The sequence below is a fragment of the Polypterus senegalus genome, chromosome 3 (genome assembly GCF_016835505.1).
Source record: "Polypterus senegalus isolate Bchr_013 chromosome 3, ASM1683550v1, whole genome shotgun sequence".
In the NCBI taxonomy this organism is placed as follows: Eukaryota; Metazoa; Chordata; class Cladistia; order Polypteriformes; family Polypteridae; genus Polypterus; species Polypterus senegalus.
In genome coordinates, this window is record NC_053156.1 from 218,636,872 (window position 1) to 218,654,185 (window position 17,314).

At 39.5% G+C, this 17,314-nt stretch overlaps 1 protein-coding gene across 2 annotated transcripts in view; it reads right to left on the reverse strand.

Moving 5' to 3' along the window:
- Nucleotides 1-4,837: 4,837 nt before the first annotated feature.
- Nucleotides 4,838-17,314, reverse strand: part of klhdc8a (kelch domain containing 8A) — a 72,077-nt gene continuing 59,600 nt past the window's right edge. The window contains exon 6 of one of the 2 annotated variants that reach the window (XM_039748493.1): nt 4,838-6,227. In XM_039748493.1, the coding sequence (XP_039604427.1) occupies nt 6,028-6,227 (200 nt within the window). In that variant the 3' untranslated portion in view covers nt 4,838-6,027. The remainder of the gene's footprint in view (nt 6,228-17,314) is intronic. The other variant, XM_039748494.1, reaches the window with a different exon arrangement.

Here is a 17,314-nt window from a genome sequence, read left to right on the forward strand (position 1 = left end):
TGACTCATCACTAATTCTCCAACTTCCCGTGTAGGAAGAAGGCTGAAATTTGGCAGGCTCATTTCTTACAGCTTACTTACAAAAGCTGGGCATGTTTCATTTCGAAATTCTACGCGTAACGGTCATAACTGGAACCTATTTTTTTGTCCATATACTATAATAGACTTCTTCTCGATGCCTGTGGGAGGCGAAGTTACGAAGATGAGATGGTCAGGGTGGTGTTTGGCACAAACTCCGCGAAACTGCGAGAGAAACTTTTAAGTGCCGGGTCTTAGCTAACATTAAATACAGCCGTGGGGTGGAAAAAGTCAATGTCAGTGTAAAAGACAGTGTAAAAAAAAACCCGTGCATGCAGTGTGTCACGTCTCAGATAAAGAGGAAGACGAGCTGTTTATTGATGCAGTAAGAAACGAATCGATGAATGAAACCTGTTATCTTTACAACGATTGACAAACACGGAATGTAACTTGAACACAACACATCCTACAAATACGAACCTGATTGAAAGAAATAATGATAATCAAATCCTTGATGACAGCAACACTCAGTAACACAAAACAAATACTGTATATTGACAGTCATGTTACGTTATTTTTAAAATGTTCCCTTTTCTTTTTCATAACTTCTTTAACACATTACTTCTCCGCTGCGAGAGATATATATATACTGTATATACTGTATATATATATATATATTTTTGTATATATATACCCCGATCTACATACTCTCAAATAGACAAACCACACGCCGTGGCGCAATGGTAGAGGCTTCGCCTCTAGCTTCGACGTCCAAGGTTCGATTCCTGAGAGGGGGTGCGCGGAGTATGTACGTGTGCTTCCCGATTTATTTTACCCTCGCATCCCCTTGGTTTGAGACATATGAAAAAATATGTGGTTAACGCAGAAAGACAGAACACCAATTGAAACTTTATGAATACTTTATTCGCCATCAATGATTGTTTTGGTAAAGCCATACTCAGTGTATTCATTAGACGAACGGTAAAAAAGTAAGATCGAGGGGAGGATGACTTATTGAGGCACGCAGGCGAAACCACAATAGCACGCGGGCTCGATGCGTCGGTGTGCGTCAACTCGATCTGAATTGTGCGCTCAAATTCGAAAAAATATATCTTTTCAAGTTCTATTTAGTCGACACAAATATCTTTGGTTGGAATGTAAGGCGAATTTACTCTTTACATTTGTATGGTGAAGAAAGATTTATGCAATGATGCCTACATTTAACTTACATTCCTACCAAAGATATTTCTGTCGACTAAATAAAAATTCCTTCTATTTAAAATTTAAATAGAACTTGAACAGATACGATAATAATATCCACGCAGACTTGAAGAGCGGGAGTCATCCGTTTTAACAAACAGCGTATTGCACTGATACGAAATAGCCTGCCCATTTAATTATTTAGGAATGGATAAATAAATTAAGATTTTGTACAAATAATGTTTTTCATTTTTCTTCCTTGATGGATTCTGGCACCCCCACCAACAGTTGCTCACACCCCAAAGAGTGTATATATACAGTATATATATATATATGTGTGTGTGTGTGTGTATGTGTATATATGTAGATATGTGTAGATATGTATGTATATGTACATATATGTTTATATATGTGTGTGTGCATGTATATATATATATATATGTATTTGTGTGCATATACTGTATGTGTGTGTATGTATGTATGTATGTGTGTATGTATATGTATGTGTGTACATGTAGATATGTATATATATATGGATATATATATGTGGACGTATGTGTATATATGTATACTGTATATATATATATGTATGTATATATGTGTGTGTATATATATATATATGTATATATATATATATATATGACAACAACACTCATCACTCACAACAGTGACAAAACAATTACATTGACAATCATGTTACGTTATTTTCAAAATGTTTCCTTTTCTTTTTCATTACTTCTTTAACACACTACTTCTCCGCTGCGAAGCGTGGGTATTTTGCTAGTAAAATAAAAAAAGATAATAATTAAAAAATTACCACAATAAAAATAAATAAAAGCCTGTGGAAATAAACATTGGCTGTACCAATGCTAAGCAACAATAGTCGCATCCACCAAACCTAAGATGGCTTTGCATGAAGATATAAATTGCTTCTAAAGCTCTGTTCAGAAGGAATACACTTTCAAGACATATTATGTAAAGTCAGTGTTAACGCGTCATTTTTACCATGAATTCACACGGGATAAGATATGTTTGGAAAATTACAGAGAATGCCAATCCTTCTGTGGCTACACAATGCCATCACCTTAAAACAGCTGCGCAGATTGTAACTACATAACTATTGGTAACAAGAAAAGAATTGTGGGGGAAACCAGGGAAGGGAGGGGGCCATAACCAGAGCAGGGCTGAAACTCTTTTCATGATCTTGGTTAACAAAAGGTCTTGTTGTTAAATATTATCCAGATCTTGAAGGCTGAAGTGGGTTGTTTACATAATACTTGTCAAGTCCTCTGATAAGAATTCTGCATTTGGTGCTCCTCTGTCCACACACTCATCAACATGACTGACACAGTATGAATTGTTCTGGAGTGGTTCAATGTGGGTTGCACAGGGTGTGGACAAGTTCTTCAAATGAATCCATTTTTTGCCATCAAAACATCTACAATTTCTGGGGCTATGCCACTTTCAGAGGAAATCTGATCATTTATGTTAGGTAGAATGCCTAGAGGGGGCTGGGTTGTCTCGTGGCCTAGGAATCCCTGCAGATTTTATTTTTTCTCCAGCCGTCCAGAGTTTTTTTTTTTTTGTTTTTTCTGTCCTCCCTGGCCACTGAACCTTACTTTTATTCTATGTTAATTAGTATTGCCTAATTGTATTTTCTTATTTAATTTGTCTTTTTTCTCTTTCGTCATCATGTAAAGCACTTCGAGCTACATCATTTGTATGAAAATGTGCTATATAAATAAATGTTGTTGTTGAAATGACAGAATTTTCTTGATATGTCAATTCTTGTAGGATTAGTTTTACCCAGGGTTATTTTTTACTTTACCACACCCTCTTGTATGAAACTAATTCCATCCGAGCAGATATTTTCACAGATAAAATTATTTTAAAACAGAAAAAAAAAGTACAAAATCATGATAGGGAGAATATGCAGGTTCTTTAAAGTCTAGGCTAGCAATCAGACCTGAGCTCCCCCTACTTTGAGGCAGGAATGCTACCTCTGCTCCACAGCTGCACCCACATTAAAATATCTGTACCTAAGAACCTGATAATAAATGTATACATATAACATCAGATTGGTTCCTGTCACTTGATTACACACTATGTACAGGTTGCAACTAATGAAAGTCCCAAATTCAGTATCTCGGAAAATTAGAATATCAATTAAGACCAATGCAAAAAAAGGATTTTTAGAAATGTTGGCCAACTGAAACATATGAACATGAAAAGTATGAGCATGTACAGCACTCAATATTTAGTTGGGGCTCCTTTGGCCTGGATTACTGCAGCAATGCGGTGTGGCATGGAGTCGATCAGCCTGTGGTACTGCTCAGGTGTTATGAGAGCCCATGTTGCTCTGATAGTGGCCTTCAGCTCTTCTGAACTGTTGGGTCTGGCGTATTGCATCTTCCTCTTCACAATCTATGGGGTTAAGGTCAGGCGAGTTTGCTGGCTAATCAAGAACAGGGATACCATGGTCCTTAAACCAGGTACTGGTAGCTTTGGCACTGTGTGCAGGTGCCAGGTCCTGTTGGAAAATGAAATCTGCATCTCCATAAAGTTCGTCAGCAACAAGAAGCATGAAGTGCTCTAAAACTTCCTGGTAGACGGCTGCGTTGACCTTGGACCTCAGAAAACACAATGGACCAGCACCAGCAGATGACATGGCACCCCAAACCATCACTGACTGTGGAAACTTTACACTGGACCTCAAGCAACGTGGATTCTGTGCCTCTCCTCTCTTCCTCCAGACTCTGGGACCTTGATTTCCAAAGGAAATGCAAAATTTACTTTCATCAGAGAACATAACTTTGGACCACTCAGCAGCAGTTTTGTCTTTAGCCCAGGCGAGACGCTTCTGACGCTGTCTCTTGTTCAAGAGTGACTTGACACAAGGAATGCGACAGCTGAAACCCATGTCTTGCATACGTCTGTGCGTGGTGGTTCTTGAAGCACTGACTCCAGCTGCAGTCCACTCTTTGTAAACCTCCCCCACATTTTTGAATGGGTTTTGTTTCACAATCCTCTCCAGGGTGCGGTTATCCCTATTGCTTGTACACTTTTTTCTACCACATCTTGTCCTTCCCTTCGCCTCTCTATTAATGTGCTTGGACACAGAGCTCTGTGAACAGCCAGCCTCTTTAGCAATGACCTTTTGTGTCTTGCCCTCCTTGTGCTAGGTGTCAATGGTCATCTTTTGGACAACTGTCAAGTTAGCAGTCTTCCCCATGATTGTGTAGCCTACAGAACTAAACTGAGAGACCATTTAAAGGCTTTTGCAGGTGTTTTGAGTTAATTAGCTGATTAGAGTGTGGCACCAGGTGTCTTCAATATTGAACCTTTTCACAATATTCTAATTTTCCGAGATACTGAATTTGGGACTTTCATTAGTTGTCAGTTATAATCATCAAAATTAAAAGAAATAAACATTTGAAATACATCAGTCTTTGTGTAATGAATGAATCTAATATACAAGTTTCATTTTTTAAATGGAATTACTGAAATAAATCAACTTTGTCATGATATTCTAATTTTATGACCAGCACCTGTATGAGTGGAGTCTCTTTCTAGCTGTCACTAGAAGACAAAAAACATTCATGTGTATGCAAAGCTACTGGCGACAAACAGAAAATGTCTTTACAAAATAACACAGTTCTATTTTTCTTTTTTGAGGGGCTGGAATAAGCTTCTGTAGTAAGCTATGTGTTCAAGGCAAGACATCAAAGTTTGTTTAATCTGAAATGCACAAGTTTGTTAAACTTTTGAAATGATCTATAAGCAGTTTAAATTGGAAGCAGTAGGTTTCATTTATTGAAAAGATTTTTTTTTTCAAGTGTTGAAAATCTTAACATTGCTACTGTTTCAATACACTCAAAGTCTAACTTGAATTGACATGAATGCTTTGGTAGTTATTTGACTAGATGCTAATATGTTTTAATGTTTTACATGACTGCCTGTAACTCTACCTATAATTTATCAGACTAACCCACTCTTATTAGGCTGGGGTCACAGAGAAACAGAGACTATTCAGGCTTCTAATGGGGCAAGGCAGGAATCTACCCTGGATTTAATATCCAGAATGGAAACAAAGGTTTAAATGACATCTTGACTGCACATCTTATTCAATATAACCAGGAAGCAAAAAAAAATAGTGAGACAGAGAGACAAAGATAGAGAAGGCCATTATTGGTTCTAAGTCTAAATATATAGGTATTAGTATAATACGTCAATAGTGTTCTATTATATAATCTGTACTTGCTCTATATAAAGTCTATAATTAATATATAAATGTAAATCTACAAGTCCCACAGTCTGGAAAAAGTACACAGTCTGCATATTGCTAGTAAACTGGTCAACTATTTGACATCAGTCTTAATATTCTGGCATATTTGTCATATTACTGTAAAACCTTGTAGCCAAAAAATGGTAAAATATGGTTTCAGCTGTAACATTTAATTTCATCTTAATATAAGAGATAATTTTTTTATCTTCCTTTTCAGGGATCAACGAGCCTCACAAACAGAACTGCTTAATAAGGATACAGATGGGACTTCTGTCCAACACTGGATCCTTAGAGGAAAGCAAGTCAGACACTGAATGTGTATCTGTAAATAGCTAAACCTAAGGAACTGAGGAGGGGAAAACTCCTGTATCCCAATGAGGCGTTGCATTTGCTTCAAAAATGTTTGGGTCAGGCCAACAGCCTCCCATAACACCTTGGATATTCCATGGCATTCACACTTTTCAGCATAACCCCTCTTCTTCTTATTGGCTTGTAACCTTGCACTCAGTATTTATTGCTGTTTGATCAGGAGTGTTGCTCTTGTACTGTCAGGGCCTCGACGGCTGGAGTGGGACACTGACTGACCCCACCGACCAGAAGCAGGCGATCCTGGAAAATGATGCTGGATATTGAGCAGCGGGGAGTGGGCAGGGGTGGCAGGCGCTCCCATTTCCTTTTATCCGGGTCAAAAGCCTCCACTGAATCCAGAACAGTTGGCTGATTACCTGAAATATACAAAAGAGAAAAAGTTGGAAATGAAAGAAAAGCCTAAGAATGATCACCATGGAATGTGGGTGGTCAAAACTGGAGAAGTAAATGAGGCTGCAGATACCTCCTTTCCTGGTAAAATGTTACCCATCCATGTGTCCAGCTACTGTAAAACAAGCTATACCTCAAGTGGGTCATTACTCACCTCTTTCAATTTCTACTTAGAGTACTGGCAATGATTGCTGTGCAGTAGCAGTGGTACTCAAAGTTTTTAGGGGAAGCTCATAGATCGAATATTACAATTTGGGGGGATCCGTACACGGACACCTTTCTGCTATCAATCACAGCTCTCAAAGCTTCATGTTGACGTTCTTTAATGTAATATTATTTTATTACGTCTATCAAAGTTTCAAAAAGGGCAATATTCTTCAATTAAATGTTATTGAATTGTAGCGCTAATAGTTTCACTGGACCCCACCCTCACTCTTTGATCAAATGTTCTCACCTCCAAAGTAAAGAACATCTCTGCACCAACCTCCCGCCTTGCTTGGCTAAGATGTCATGTAAAAGTACTAGCAAAAGGCGACGAGGAGCAAGACGCCGAATAAATAGAGTACCACCAGTAATTTGGTTCTACTTCAAGCACTGACATACATCAATAAAGCACCTAAACCTTACCTAAACCATACAGTCAAATTAATCTATAAGAACATTGGGCATATCCACCATTTGTAGAACCAAATTAATCCTGCTTTTGATTTCTAAGTTTATCAGATTTTTAACATTTGACATTATACAGTAGAGGTGGCATGGTAGTGCTCCTTTAAATCTCCAGCTGTCTATTTGCGATTTGCTCATTCTTCTTCTCTGTGTTAGATTTTTTGTTTATTTAATTCCCGCCACATCCCGGTTCACTGTGGTTAAGTTAGATGACACCTCTGAACAGGCCCTCTACGAGTGAGTGCAGATGTGTCTGTGGCTGCACCTAGTGACTTACAGTCATGTAAAAAAGTAAGTACTCCTCATGGAAATTGTTGACTTTTTCAACATATTTGAACATGTGGATATTAGATCTTCATGTAAACAGTGAGTACAGATAAATTTGATATACAAGTAAATAAACTGACATGGTGTATTCATTCTCATAATCTAAATGAACTAAAATGCAGATCTGTGTCGTGGAACCATCACTTCAACTACATAAAATTAGAAGTAGGTGTTCTAGATTAGGTGTCAATGATTAGAACCTCTTTAGGAAGTATGCAGGTAGAACCCGTATTACTTAAACTGCAGATATCTAAAGTCGGGTCTTCATTATGTTATTGGCATGTGTGGTGTCATCATGCTGTGAAGAAAAGAGCCCTTAATGGCCCTCAGAAAGAAGGCTGTGGATGCATAAAAGTCTGGCAAAGGATTTAAAAAGATCGCCAAACTAGTTGAAATCAATCATTCCACTGTATGAAAAATCTTCTACAAGTGGCATAGATTTCAAATGACTGATAATTTGTCCAGTACTGGCTGGTCCAGCATATTCTGCCCAATATTTGACCATTTGATACTAAAGGAAGTCTCGTGTGCAGGTAACTCTTAGAAAAGTTGCTGTCAAAGTACATGCATCTACGTATAATCTGTAAGAGATTGGGTAAATTTGACCAGCATGCAAGGTGTTCCAGGAAAAAGCCTTTGCCATCCAAAAAGAATATTACAGCAAGACTGCCATTTGCCATTGAACATCTAACCAAAGATGGTACAACGTACTCTGGACAGATGAATCAAAGGCAGAGTGGTTTGGCGTTTGTAACAGTAGACATGTTTTAGCGTAAACCAAACACAGCATTTCAGGAGAAGAACCTCATTCCAACTGTGAACTATGGTTGTTAGTAAAAATATTATGGTTTAGGGTTGCTTTGTTGCCTCAGGGCCTGGGCAGCTTGCAGTCATGGAGTCAATTATGAATTCTGCATCATATGTTAGAGTGCTTGTTAAAAATGTGAAGTCATCTGTCTATATGCTGAAAGTGAATCGGAAATTGACCTTTATACGCAATAGCATTCTGAAGCACACTAGGAAATCCACCCATGAATGGCTCAGAAAGAAGAACTTGGAGGTTTATGGATTGGCCTAGTCAAAGCACTGATTGAAATGCTGTGGAAGGATTTGAAATGGGTGGAACACGCAAAAAAAAGCACAAACCACTTGCAACTGGAGGAATTTTGCATAAAGAAGCAGTAAAAATTTCACAGAGTTGATCTTAGGGACGGGTGGGCAGTTATGGAAAACACCTAAAAGAAGTCATTTCTGTTAAAGGGGACAATGCCAGCTGCTGAGGTCAAGGGTGTACTTACTTTTTCCCCAGTAGTCCATTGCAGCTATTGATATCTTTGTTCAATAAATGATTGAAATGGTAAATTATTCTTTTACTTTTATTATGGTATGTCCACTTTATTTGTAGGAATAGTTTACATGAAGATCTACTGTTCGTCTGTTCAAATACATGAAAAAAGTGAACAATTTCCATGGAGTGTGCCTACAGTACTTTTTCATCTGACCGTATCCATGGTGGGAGCCTGCGCTGTTTTCCTAGGGGTAGGTCTTCAATGTAGATATGGGGTTCAATATTTCATTAGCACTTTGAGCCACTGGGGGATGTCATTCCTGACCCTAGAAATATTTTTTTTTTATTATACTTTATTAATCCCAAAGGAAATTACTTGGTTTTTTGCATATCCCTTGGGGTCAGAGCGCAGGGTCAGCCATTGTACAGCGCCCTGGAGCAATTGAAGGATAAAGGCCTTGCTCAAGGGCCCAGCAGGGTAAGATCTCTTTATGCAGTGACGGGGATTCGAACCGGCAACCTTCGGGATACCAGCGCAGATCCTTAGCCTCAGAGCCACCACTCTGCCCACCTCAGGGCTTACCCCAGATGCAATTCCTGGCTGGGCCTTATAAGTCCTGTCTGTTCACAAGTCTGGTGAGTGTGGCGTCAAGTGGAAGAAGACCTGTCATGATTGCTCTCTGGGTATTTAATAATCTTGATTGTTTATTTTATATTTGCCATCATCCATCCATCCATTTTCCAACCCGCTATATTCTAACACAGGGTCACGGGGGTCTGCTGGAGCCAATCCAAGCCAGCATAGGGTGGAAGGCAGGAACCAATCCTGGGCAGGGCACCAACCCACCACAGTATTTGCAATCAACATTTGTTTATATTCATGTCATGGCAATGCCATTTAGTATGATGTATATGATATTATTTATTTTGATTTTTAGAAGGCATTTTATAAGGTACCACATGAAGGTTTCATGATCAAATTAAAAGATGTGGAAATTCAGGGCACAGAATGAAGGTGGGTACAAAATAGGCTCAAGCACATGAAGTAAAGGGTTATTGCGATAGGGATATTTTCATAAGCAGGTAATGTTAAAAGTGGTGTCCCTCAGGAATCAGTGGTGGGACCACTGCTCGTTTAATACAGTATATGGCACATAAACGATCTGGACAAAAATATAATCAAGTTAGTTATATTTGCAGATGATAGCAAACTAGGTGGAAGGACAGATAATGTAGAATCAGCTACATTTTTACAGGGGGACTTGGACAGCATGAAGGCTTGGCCTGATTTGTAAATATAAATAAAAAGTAAATATAAAAAAATACTCTTAGGAATTAGAAAGGTTAGATATGAATACACAACGGGAAGTCAGAAACTTAGCAGACCTAACAGACATAGTGGACTCTTTGCTGTCTACATCCAGACAATACACAGAGTGATCAAGAAAGGTAGGTGATAGGATGTTAGGTTAAATATAGCAATGTGTGCTATACATGTCAAGGGAGGTTATGCTTGAATTATATCACACAATAGTAAGGCCTCGTCTGATGTAGTGTGTTCAATTTTGGTCTCCATTATTATTATTTTGAAAAATCTAGCTTTTTGGGCTGAATGGCCTGTTCTCATTTCAATTTTGTTAATGTTCTAATAATTCTGTGCTGATTGCAACCAACTTCTTGTTATCAACGGCCAAGGTCATCTGATGCCATTGTGCATGTGGCATCATAACACAGCTGAGATTTAAGAGGGCAGATTGCAGTTTTTGGTATCCTGTTGCTGGATCCTTCCATTTACTTCTTCAATCTTTGTAGCATATAATAGAGGAAGCTACAAGGAGTTTCCTTGAAAATTTAGCATTCAGGATTTTGCTAATGAGAAGACACCACTCAGGTCACAAAGTCCATTTTATAAGCTGAATTCTTACTCATTTTCAAGTTTGTGACTGAGAAGCTCATGACAGATTCCTGCAACCATATGTCTGAAGAAATACTTTTGGTTTCCATTTTGAATGCTCATCCTATTAATTTATATCAGCAGCTATATGTACCTATCCTACAGTATAGCTGGAAATTTTTTTTATCAATGTCTTTGGATTAAGCCTTTATATAGCCTTTTGTATTTAAGTCTGAAGGGGTTTAGTCCCCCCAAGACTTTAGTCTAGGTGCCCTTGGTGCCACCCAGTAAAAGATTAGCCTTTGGTTGTCAACAGCCGGTTAGCATGTAAATTCATTCACAGGAACTTCATTAAGAAAATGAAGTGGAATAACACTGAGAAACAAAACGGTCTCCTGTATTGTGTTGTTCAAATGTAAGGAGGTAGCCAGAAAATCATTGATTTATTTTCATTGAGCATATCATCTTTCATGTGCACAATAAATATGACCATCATAGTCTAAAGAGAACTTGGGGCCAAGTAAGACAAATATGTTGTTGGCCATATAGTGTCAAAAATGGCAGATGCCTGACAACTAAAGGTGTGCAAACTGACAATGTTAATTGATAGACTCAAATCCTACTGGTATATATGTATACTTCTTTTATAGAGTTGGAGGAGATACGTGAGGTGCATGATGACAGCTGATATTTCTAAATGTATTTGACTAAAGATCAGAAAGTCAGTCATGGTATCTAGACATAGAAATGTTTCTACTTGTATGGAATATACTGTACAATGGTTCAATGCTGGACCTAAAAACAAGGTGCAAAGTAATAATGGGGTGGTAGGTCTGGGACCCTTTATTAAACATTCTGTGCCCGCGAGCTCCCTCAAAATCAAAAAAAGTAGAGGGTCCCTGTGAAGGAAATTATTTTTAATGTAGTTTTGTCTAAATACTAGTTATGTTACTCCTCTGAGATGGGCTTAAATATTAGTAATCAATGTAGACCTAAGTGTAAACGTTTGCAGTGCACCATGCAATGCATCTGTCTATGCTATATGCCATTTGGTATGGGGTTCATAAAAGCAGTGCTAATGTTTGTGATGTGCCATCAGTTGAAATGACAAATGCAATGCATTTTACTACTTAAAATACTTGTGATGCACCATCATTTACAGTGACAGAGATGTAGCAACCAGACAGACACTCAAACAGACACATACACACTTCTCCTTTACAAGTATATATCCAATTTTATACAAGTGTATTTTCCTATATATCACTATTTAGAATAAAGGATTGCCTTCAGCCTCATGTAAACAATGGTGTGATTAGCTGTGTACTTTAAGTTTCTAACTTTCCACAGTGTATACCGTAAATCCCGTTATATAAGCCGAGAATTTCGTCCTAGATTTTTGCCTTGGAGTTTGGGGGTCGGTTTATACAACGAGTATCTTTTCAGATTCAAGATTTCCAGCGCAATGCCGGTTTTGCCGATGAATACGGAAGTAAATAATGACGAAACCACAGAGCCATCTTTCAGATGAAGAAGTAACTTTGCATGCCGGTACTTTAAATTAAATAAAGAATTTATTTAAAAAAGTTAGTCGGAGCCCAGATACATGTGTTTGTGGATGTAATTTTGGTCATTGCAGTGATTTACCTATATATATAATTCATTAAGACCATGCAAGCAAGACACACAATTGCTAAGGAAGGAAGAGAAGGTAAAGAAAGAAAGTGATCACAATCGAAACGAAGATGGACAGAGTGTGGAAATATCTCCTCCTCCCTTCCTGCAGCCCAAAGATGTCAAATTAAATGGTGAGTACAGTATGAAATTGTTTCTAAAATAGAATGCCTCTTATTGTCACTATACACATCTACAATGAGATTAAAAGCAGCTCCTTCAGTGCAGAAAAAAAGTTCTGTATAGGGCTTGTATGATTGTTTTTTAGCCTTAGCATAACGCCGGATCTGCGGCCCCGCTTCTGCTTTCTTTCCCTCCTCCGTCTGTGTCGTCTCCTAGACCCGACAACAATCCACGGAGAGCCCGTTGGTCTCGCTATGTTGTCTGGGATGTTGTGCGTGTGATGAAAAACACTCGAAACAGATGTCTGGCTCTGGACACCGATGTCTATAAGGTTCTGACGGGTGTAGCGGATGTTCGCTGAACCGATCGTGCACAAACAAGGACAAAAAAAAAAGTACAAAAACAACAAAAAAGTGCACTGAAAAGGAGAGCCCTGAGCCGCTGAGACCATGCGCGCCGCCATGCTCCTAGCTTAATCGACGTAGGCTAGGCACTTTTTATAACTTTTTGGTTAGTACATTAGAAAAATTATTGGTGTTTTGGTAAATTATGCACATTATACAACCCTTTTTTATTATGAAAAGGTTAAGTAAGTGTTGCAGTGGGAGGTTCGGAATGCATTATGAGTTAGCCTCTGCGAACGAATTAAGTTCGTAAGATAAGGGTCCACTGTATTGCGTATTTAAGTTAATTAAATTTATAACGAGTCTCCGGAAATCCACCCGCCGATGAACCATATTTGCGTATATAGTTTCAACACAAAGGTTTCATTTTAACAAACTTCTCCACAATCACTTCCTGGTTTCCATCAAAAATGCCGGCTGTCTCAAATTCTCGCCGATAAACATCTATATATATAATTCACTAAGGCAAGACGACCATGGAAAGCACGCCGGAAGGGGCATGGATTCACTAAGCCGACAAGTGAGACACCTATGGCGCGCAGGAAGGAGCCACGCCCACCAACTCCAAGACCATTGGATACGACGACAACTCGCAGAGCCACGCCCACCAACTCGGACGCGACGACACAGAAAAAATGGCGTCATTTATATTCGTCTGTCGTAGAGGCAACATGCAGCTCCGACCCACGCTGACTGTTCATAGAGGCATGTTTCTCGCGGAGGTGAATCGACATATGCAGCGTGTAAAACGGTTTGCGAGGGGTATCCCATGGGATCATTAAAACATTCCTTTACAACTGAGGTTAGAACACAATGAAGTAAGCAGTCTTTAAAAAACGAGTTTTCGGTTATGACGCACCATAGCAAACTGTTTTACACGCTACATACAGCAATTCGCATCCGCGACAAACATGCATCTTCTTAGATGCTCTTGCACTTTGTACACACCCCCCTCCCACCGTGGTCGGGTGTCTTGTTGGATTATATATAGAAAGGCAGCCAAAGCCGCACAGAGCAATGAAAAGTCTACGTGAGTCACAGGTGCATCTGAACTGTACAAAGACGACAACGACTCGAGTGACGAGTTGAGGAAGCAGTCTTTAAAAACCAATAAGCCCTGTGCCTCTGTTTCATTACCGTCTCACCTGCTTCACCAATGCAGGCCCCGCAACAGGGCAGCCAACCGGGTAGCCAAAGTCTTTGGGTTCAGGGGGGACTATGGTTACAAAGCTGAAACTTAAAGGAATTGACGGAAGGGCACCACCAGGTGTGGGGCCTTTCGATTCATTTGACTCAACACAGGAAATCTCACCCGGCCTGGATGCGGAGAGGATTGACAGATTGATAGCTCTTTCTCGATTCTGTGGGTGGTGGTGCATTGCAGTTCTTAGTTGGTGGAGCGATTTGGCTGGTTATTTCCGAAAACGAACGAGACTCCTGCCTGCCAAATAGTTACACGACCCAACAGCGGTCGGCGTCCAAATTCTTAGAGGGACAAGTGGCTTTCAGCCACGTGAGATTGAGCATTAACAGGTCTGTGATGCACTTGTATGTCCGGTACTGCACGCGCGCTACACTGAATGAATCAACGTGTGTCTACGCGGCGTGGGGAAGCCGTTGAACCCCATTCGTGATGGAGACTGTGGCTTGCAATTGTTCCCCACGAACGAGAAATTCCCAGTACGTGCGGGTCATACGCTCGAAATGATTACGTTCCTACCCTTTGTAAACCCCCCACCCCCCCGTTCGTGTGACTTGGTGGATTATATATAAAAAAAGCAGCCGGAACCGCAAAGAACAATGAAAAATCAACGTGGAAACCGATTGAGGTGGTGTTTGGAAAATTAACAGTCAACGTGACTCACAGGTGCGTGTGGACTGTACACAGACGAAAGCGACTCAGGTAGGGAGTTGAGGGTTGGCACATAAGCGGGCAGTGCGTACTGAACGAGCGCCGTTCAACCCCGTCCTTCGCTTTCGAAAAAAAGCGCGACTGCGCTCCTCCGGTTTTCAGTCACAGACAATTGTATGTTGGTTCGTAGCGTGCATTGTTGCAATGTTACTTTTCTTGGTGGTTTACTAAATTACGGATCTTTCAAATGTTTATTGTTTCCTCTGTGCTTAAAAATCATTTAAAAAGCGGCCTGATTATGCGGCGTATGCTACGCTGCGGGTTGGCTAGTTATAAATATACCCGAAGAGACACTTTTAAGGAAATTTAGAAAATTTTGCTTGGAGAAGGGGGTCGGCTTAAATACCGGTCATCGGCAAATACATGTAATTTAGTAGGTAGAGAAGGGGTTCGGCTAATATACCGGGTCGGCCTGTATTCCGGGATCTATGGAAGTACTTTTTACATGTCTTTCTTAACTACTTCTATATACATAGTGGTACCTCGGTATACACTACATCCTTAATCCGTTCCAGATCCTTTGACTTATACTAAACAGGACGTATACCAAATGAGTTTTTCCCATAAGAAATAAAGGGAAAATTATCAATCTGTTCCTATGAAAAAAATCCTATTGTTATTGGATTTATACATCGATGGGGATGTATAAATTAATTTAAACACTGTTTAATACTAAAATACATAAATACAAAAGCAATTAGATGAAATAAATGAAAATGTAACCTCACTTTACTTTTTAATAACGTCTTTGTTTTTCACAATCGTAGATGCTGTCGTTCTCGGAATATGGTATGCAGCAGCCAAGTCCCGGATACGCATGCTACCTTCATACTTTTCAACAATCAATTCAAATTTACGCGAAAAAACACAAAATCACGTGAAAATTCACAGAGAGTTATAGCGCGGGTTGCTCACTGAATGCTAGCAACTGGCGTACTGAAGCTTGTGGGCAGTCGTGGCTTTGTCTCAAGAGAGGTAAACATGGGTAGCGCGCGGTGTTCTAGCACGCGAGTCATATTCCAAACAAAGGTCGTATACCAGCAAAATTTTTCGCATCCAAACAGGACATATTCCAAGTTGGACTTATTCCAAAGCGGACGTATACCAAGATACCACTGTATGCTTAGCCTAGTCGGAGTGGTTCTAGTGCAGGGGTTCCAAACCTGGGGTGCCAACACTCCCAGAGGGTGCGAGATTGCATTATGATTTGCCAAAATTACGTGAGGTGCGTTATTAGGCTTTATCATGGTGCAATCGTGTGTCTTGCTATGTTATGTTATTTGTAGGTCATTTGTTAGTTAATGCACCTGTTCTATGATGTGAAAAGAATCAAGCATTACACGTGCCATTGTCATCTGTAAATAAGCTACAGAAATGTACGTTCTCACAGGTTCCTTGTTGCGGGTGGAGCGTTCATAAAGGCAAATAACTTTTTATTAAGACCTTTTCTTAAGATGTGGACCTACCAGTGATCTGTAGAAAAGGGCATGGGCTAGTATTGATTTCTGTGCAAGCCCTGATCATGAGACGTCACTGATTTTGAGGTTTGTTTGACATTTTGGCAGGGGAATGGGGTGAAGGGGGACAGAACTGAATGTAATACCTGCTGGCCAACTTAGCCCACCTTGCCTGCTGGTGGTCTTGCAATTTTAACTTTGCACCAGTTCTGCTTCCAAACTGCAGTGCAGATGTTGCCAGGGGACAAAGCTTGTCGACTGTGTTTCACTGTTTAGTGGTGCATTCACATGGGGGTATCCGATCCCCCAAACCCTTTGATTGTTGATTATGTGTCATTTCCTTGCAGGGCTTGATGCTTCTCAGGAAACCCCAACCCCTGGATAGTGAAATGAGCGTCTAAGCTTCACAGGGGACACAGATTACTGATTTACCTTTATTAAGATACAGTAAATTCCTAAATTTGTATTTAAATTGTATACACTGAGGTAAAAGCTTATTGTTTGAGTTCAATTTGCTCACCAACAGTACTGTATGTGGTTCAAAACTTAGAAATTTGACTTCTTCATCTCGAAATGTAATATTGCTTTTCTAGGGGGTGAGAACCTAAGTCAAACATTTTTTAGGCGTGAGGAGCATAGAAAATGTTGGAAAACACTGCTCTAGTAGAATGGAGAGTTCACTTACCAATAATGCTCTCCTATAATTTTAATCAACATATCAAAATTATTTGACTTTTTTTTTTCCCCAATGACATTTTGTTTTTTATGGGAGCTGCCAACACTGCTAGGAAAAAGTACCAGAAGGATGTGGCAGGTGACATTATCTCTGTAATGGGATAAAGTCTGCATTGGCTCTTCTAAGATATCGGATAAATCTTTGAAAGTTGGTGCAAAAACTTCTTTGATTATTGTTTCCTGGTAAAACAACTTTAGACTATGTTTCTGCAACTTTAAGTTAGGGTTTTTTGTTTTGGGCTTGACAACTGATTGTTTCGATTTTCTGGTTTCAAACTTTGTGTAATTTTCTGTCCCTTTCACCTTCCCCTATGCTAGTAATATCTCGCTGGCAGAGCAGTACCAAATGCTGAGTTTGTAAGAGAACAGACTAAATATACACGGAGGAGTCTTTTTATTTTACACTGGAAATTATCTGCTTCTCTGCTTTTAACTCAGTAGAGCGGCATCATGTTTGTAATGATGTTTCATTTAGCCTAATACTTCTCCAAAATGAAGAAAAGAAAGCACAGCTCCTGTGTCAAAAATTTGGAATAAAATAAAAGTTGGCTTAAAAATGACAAATAATAA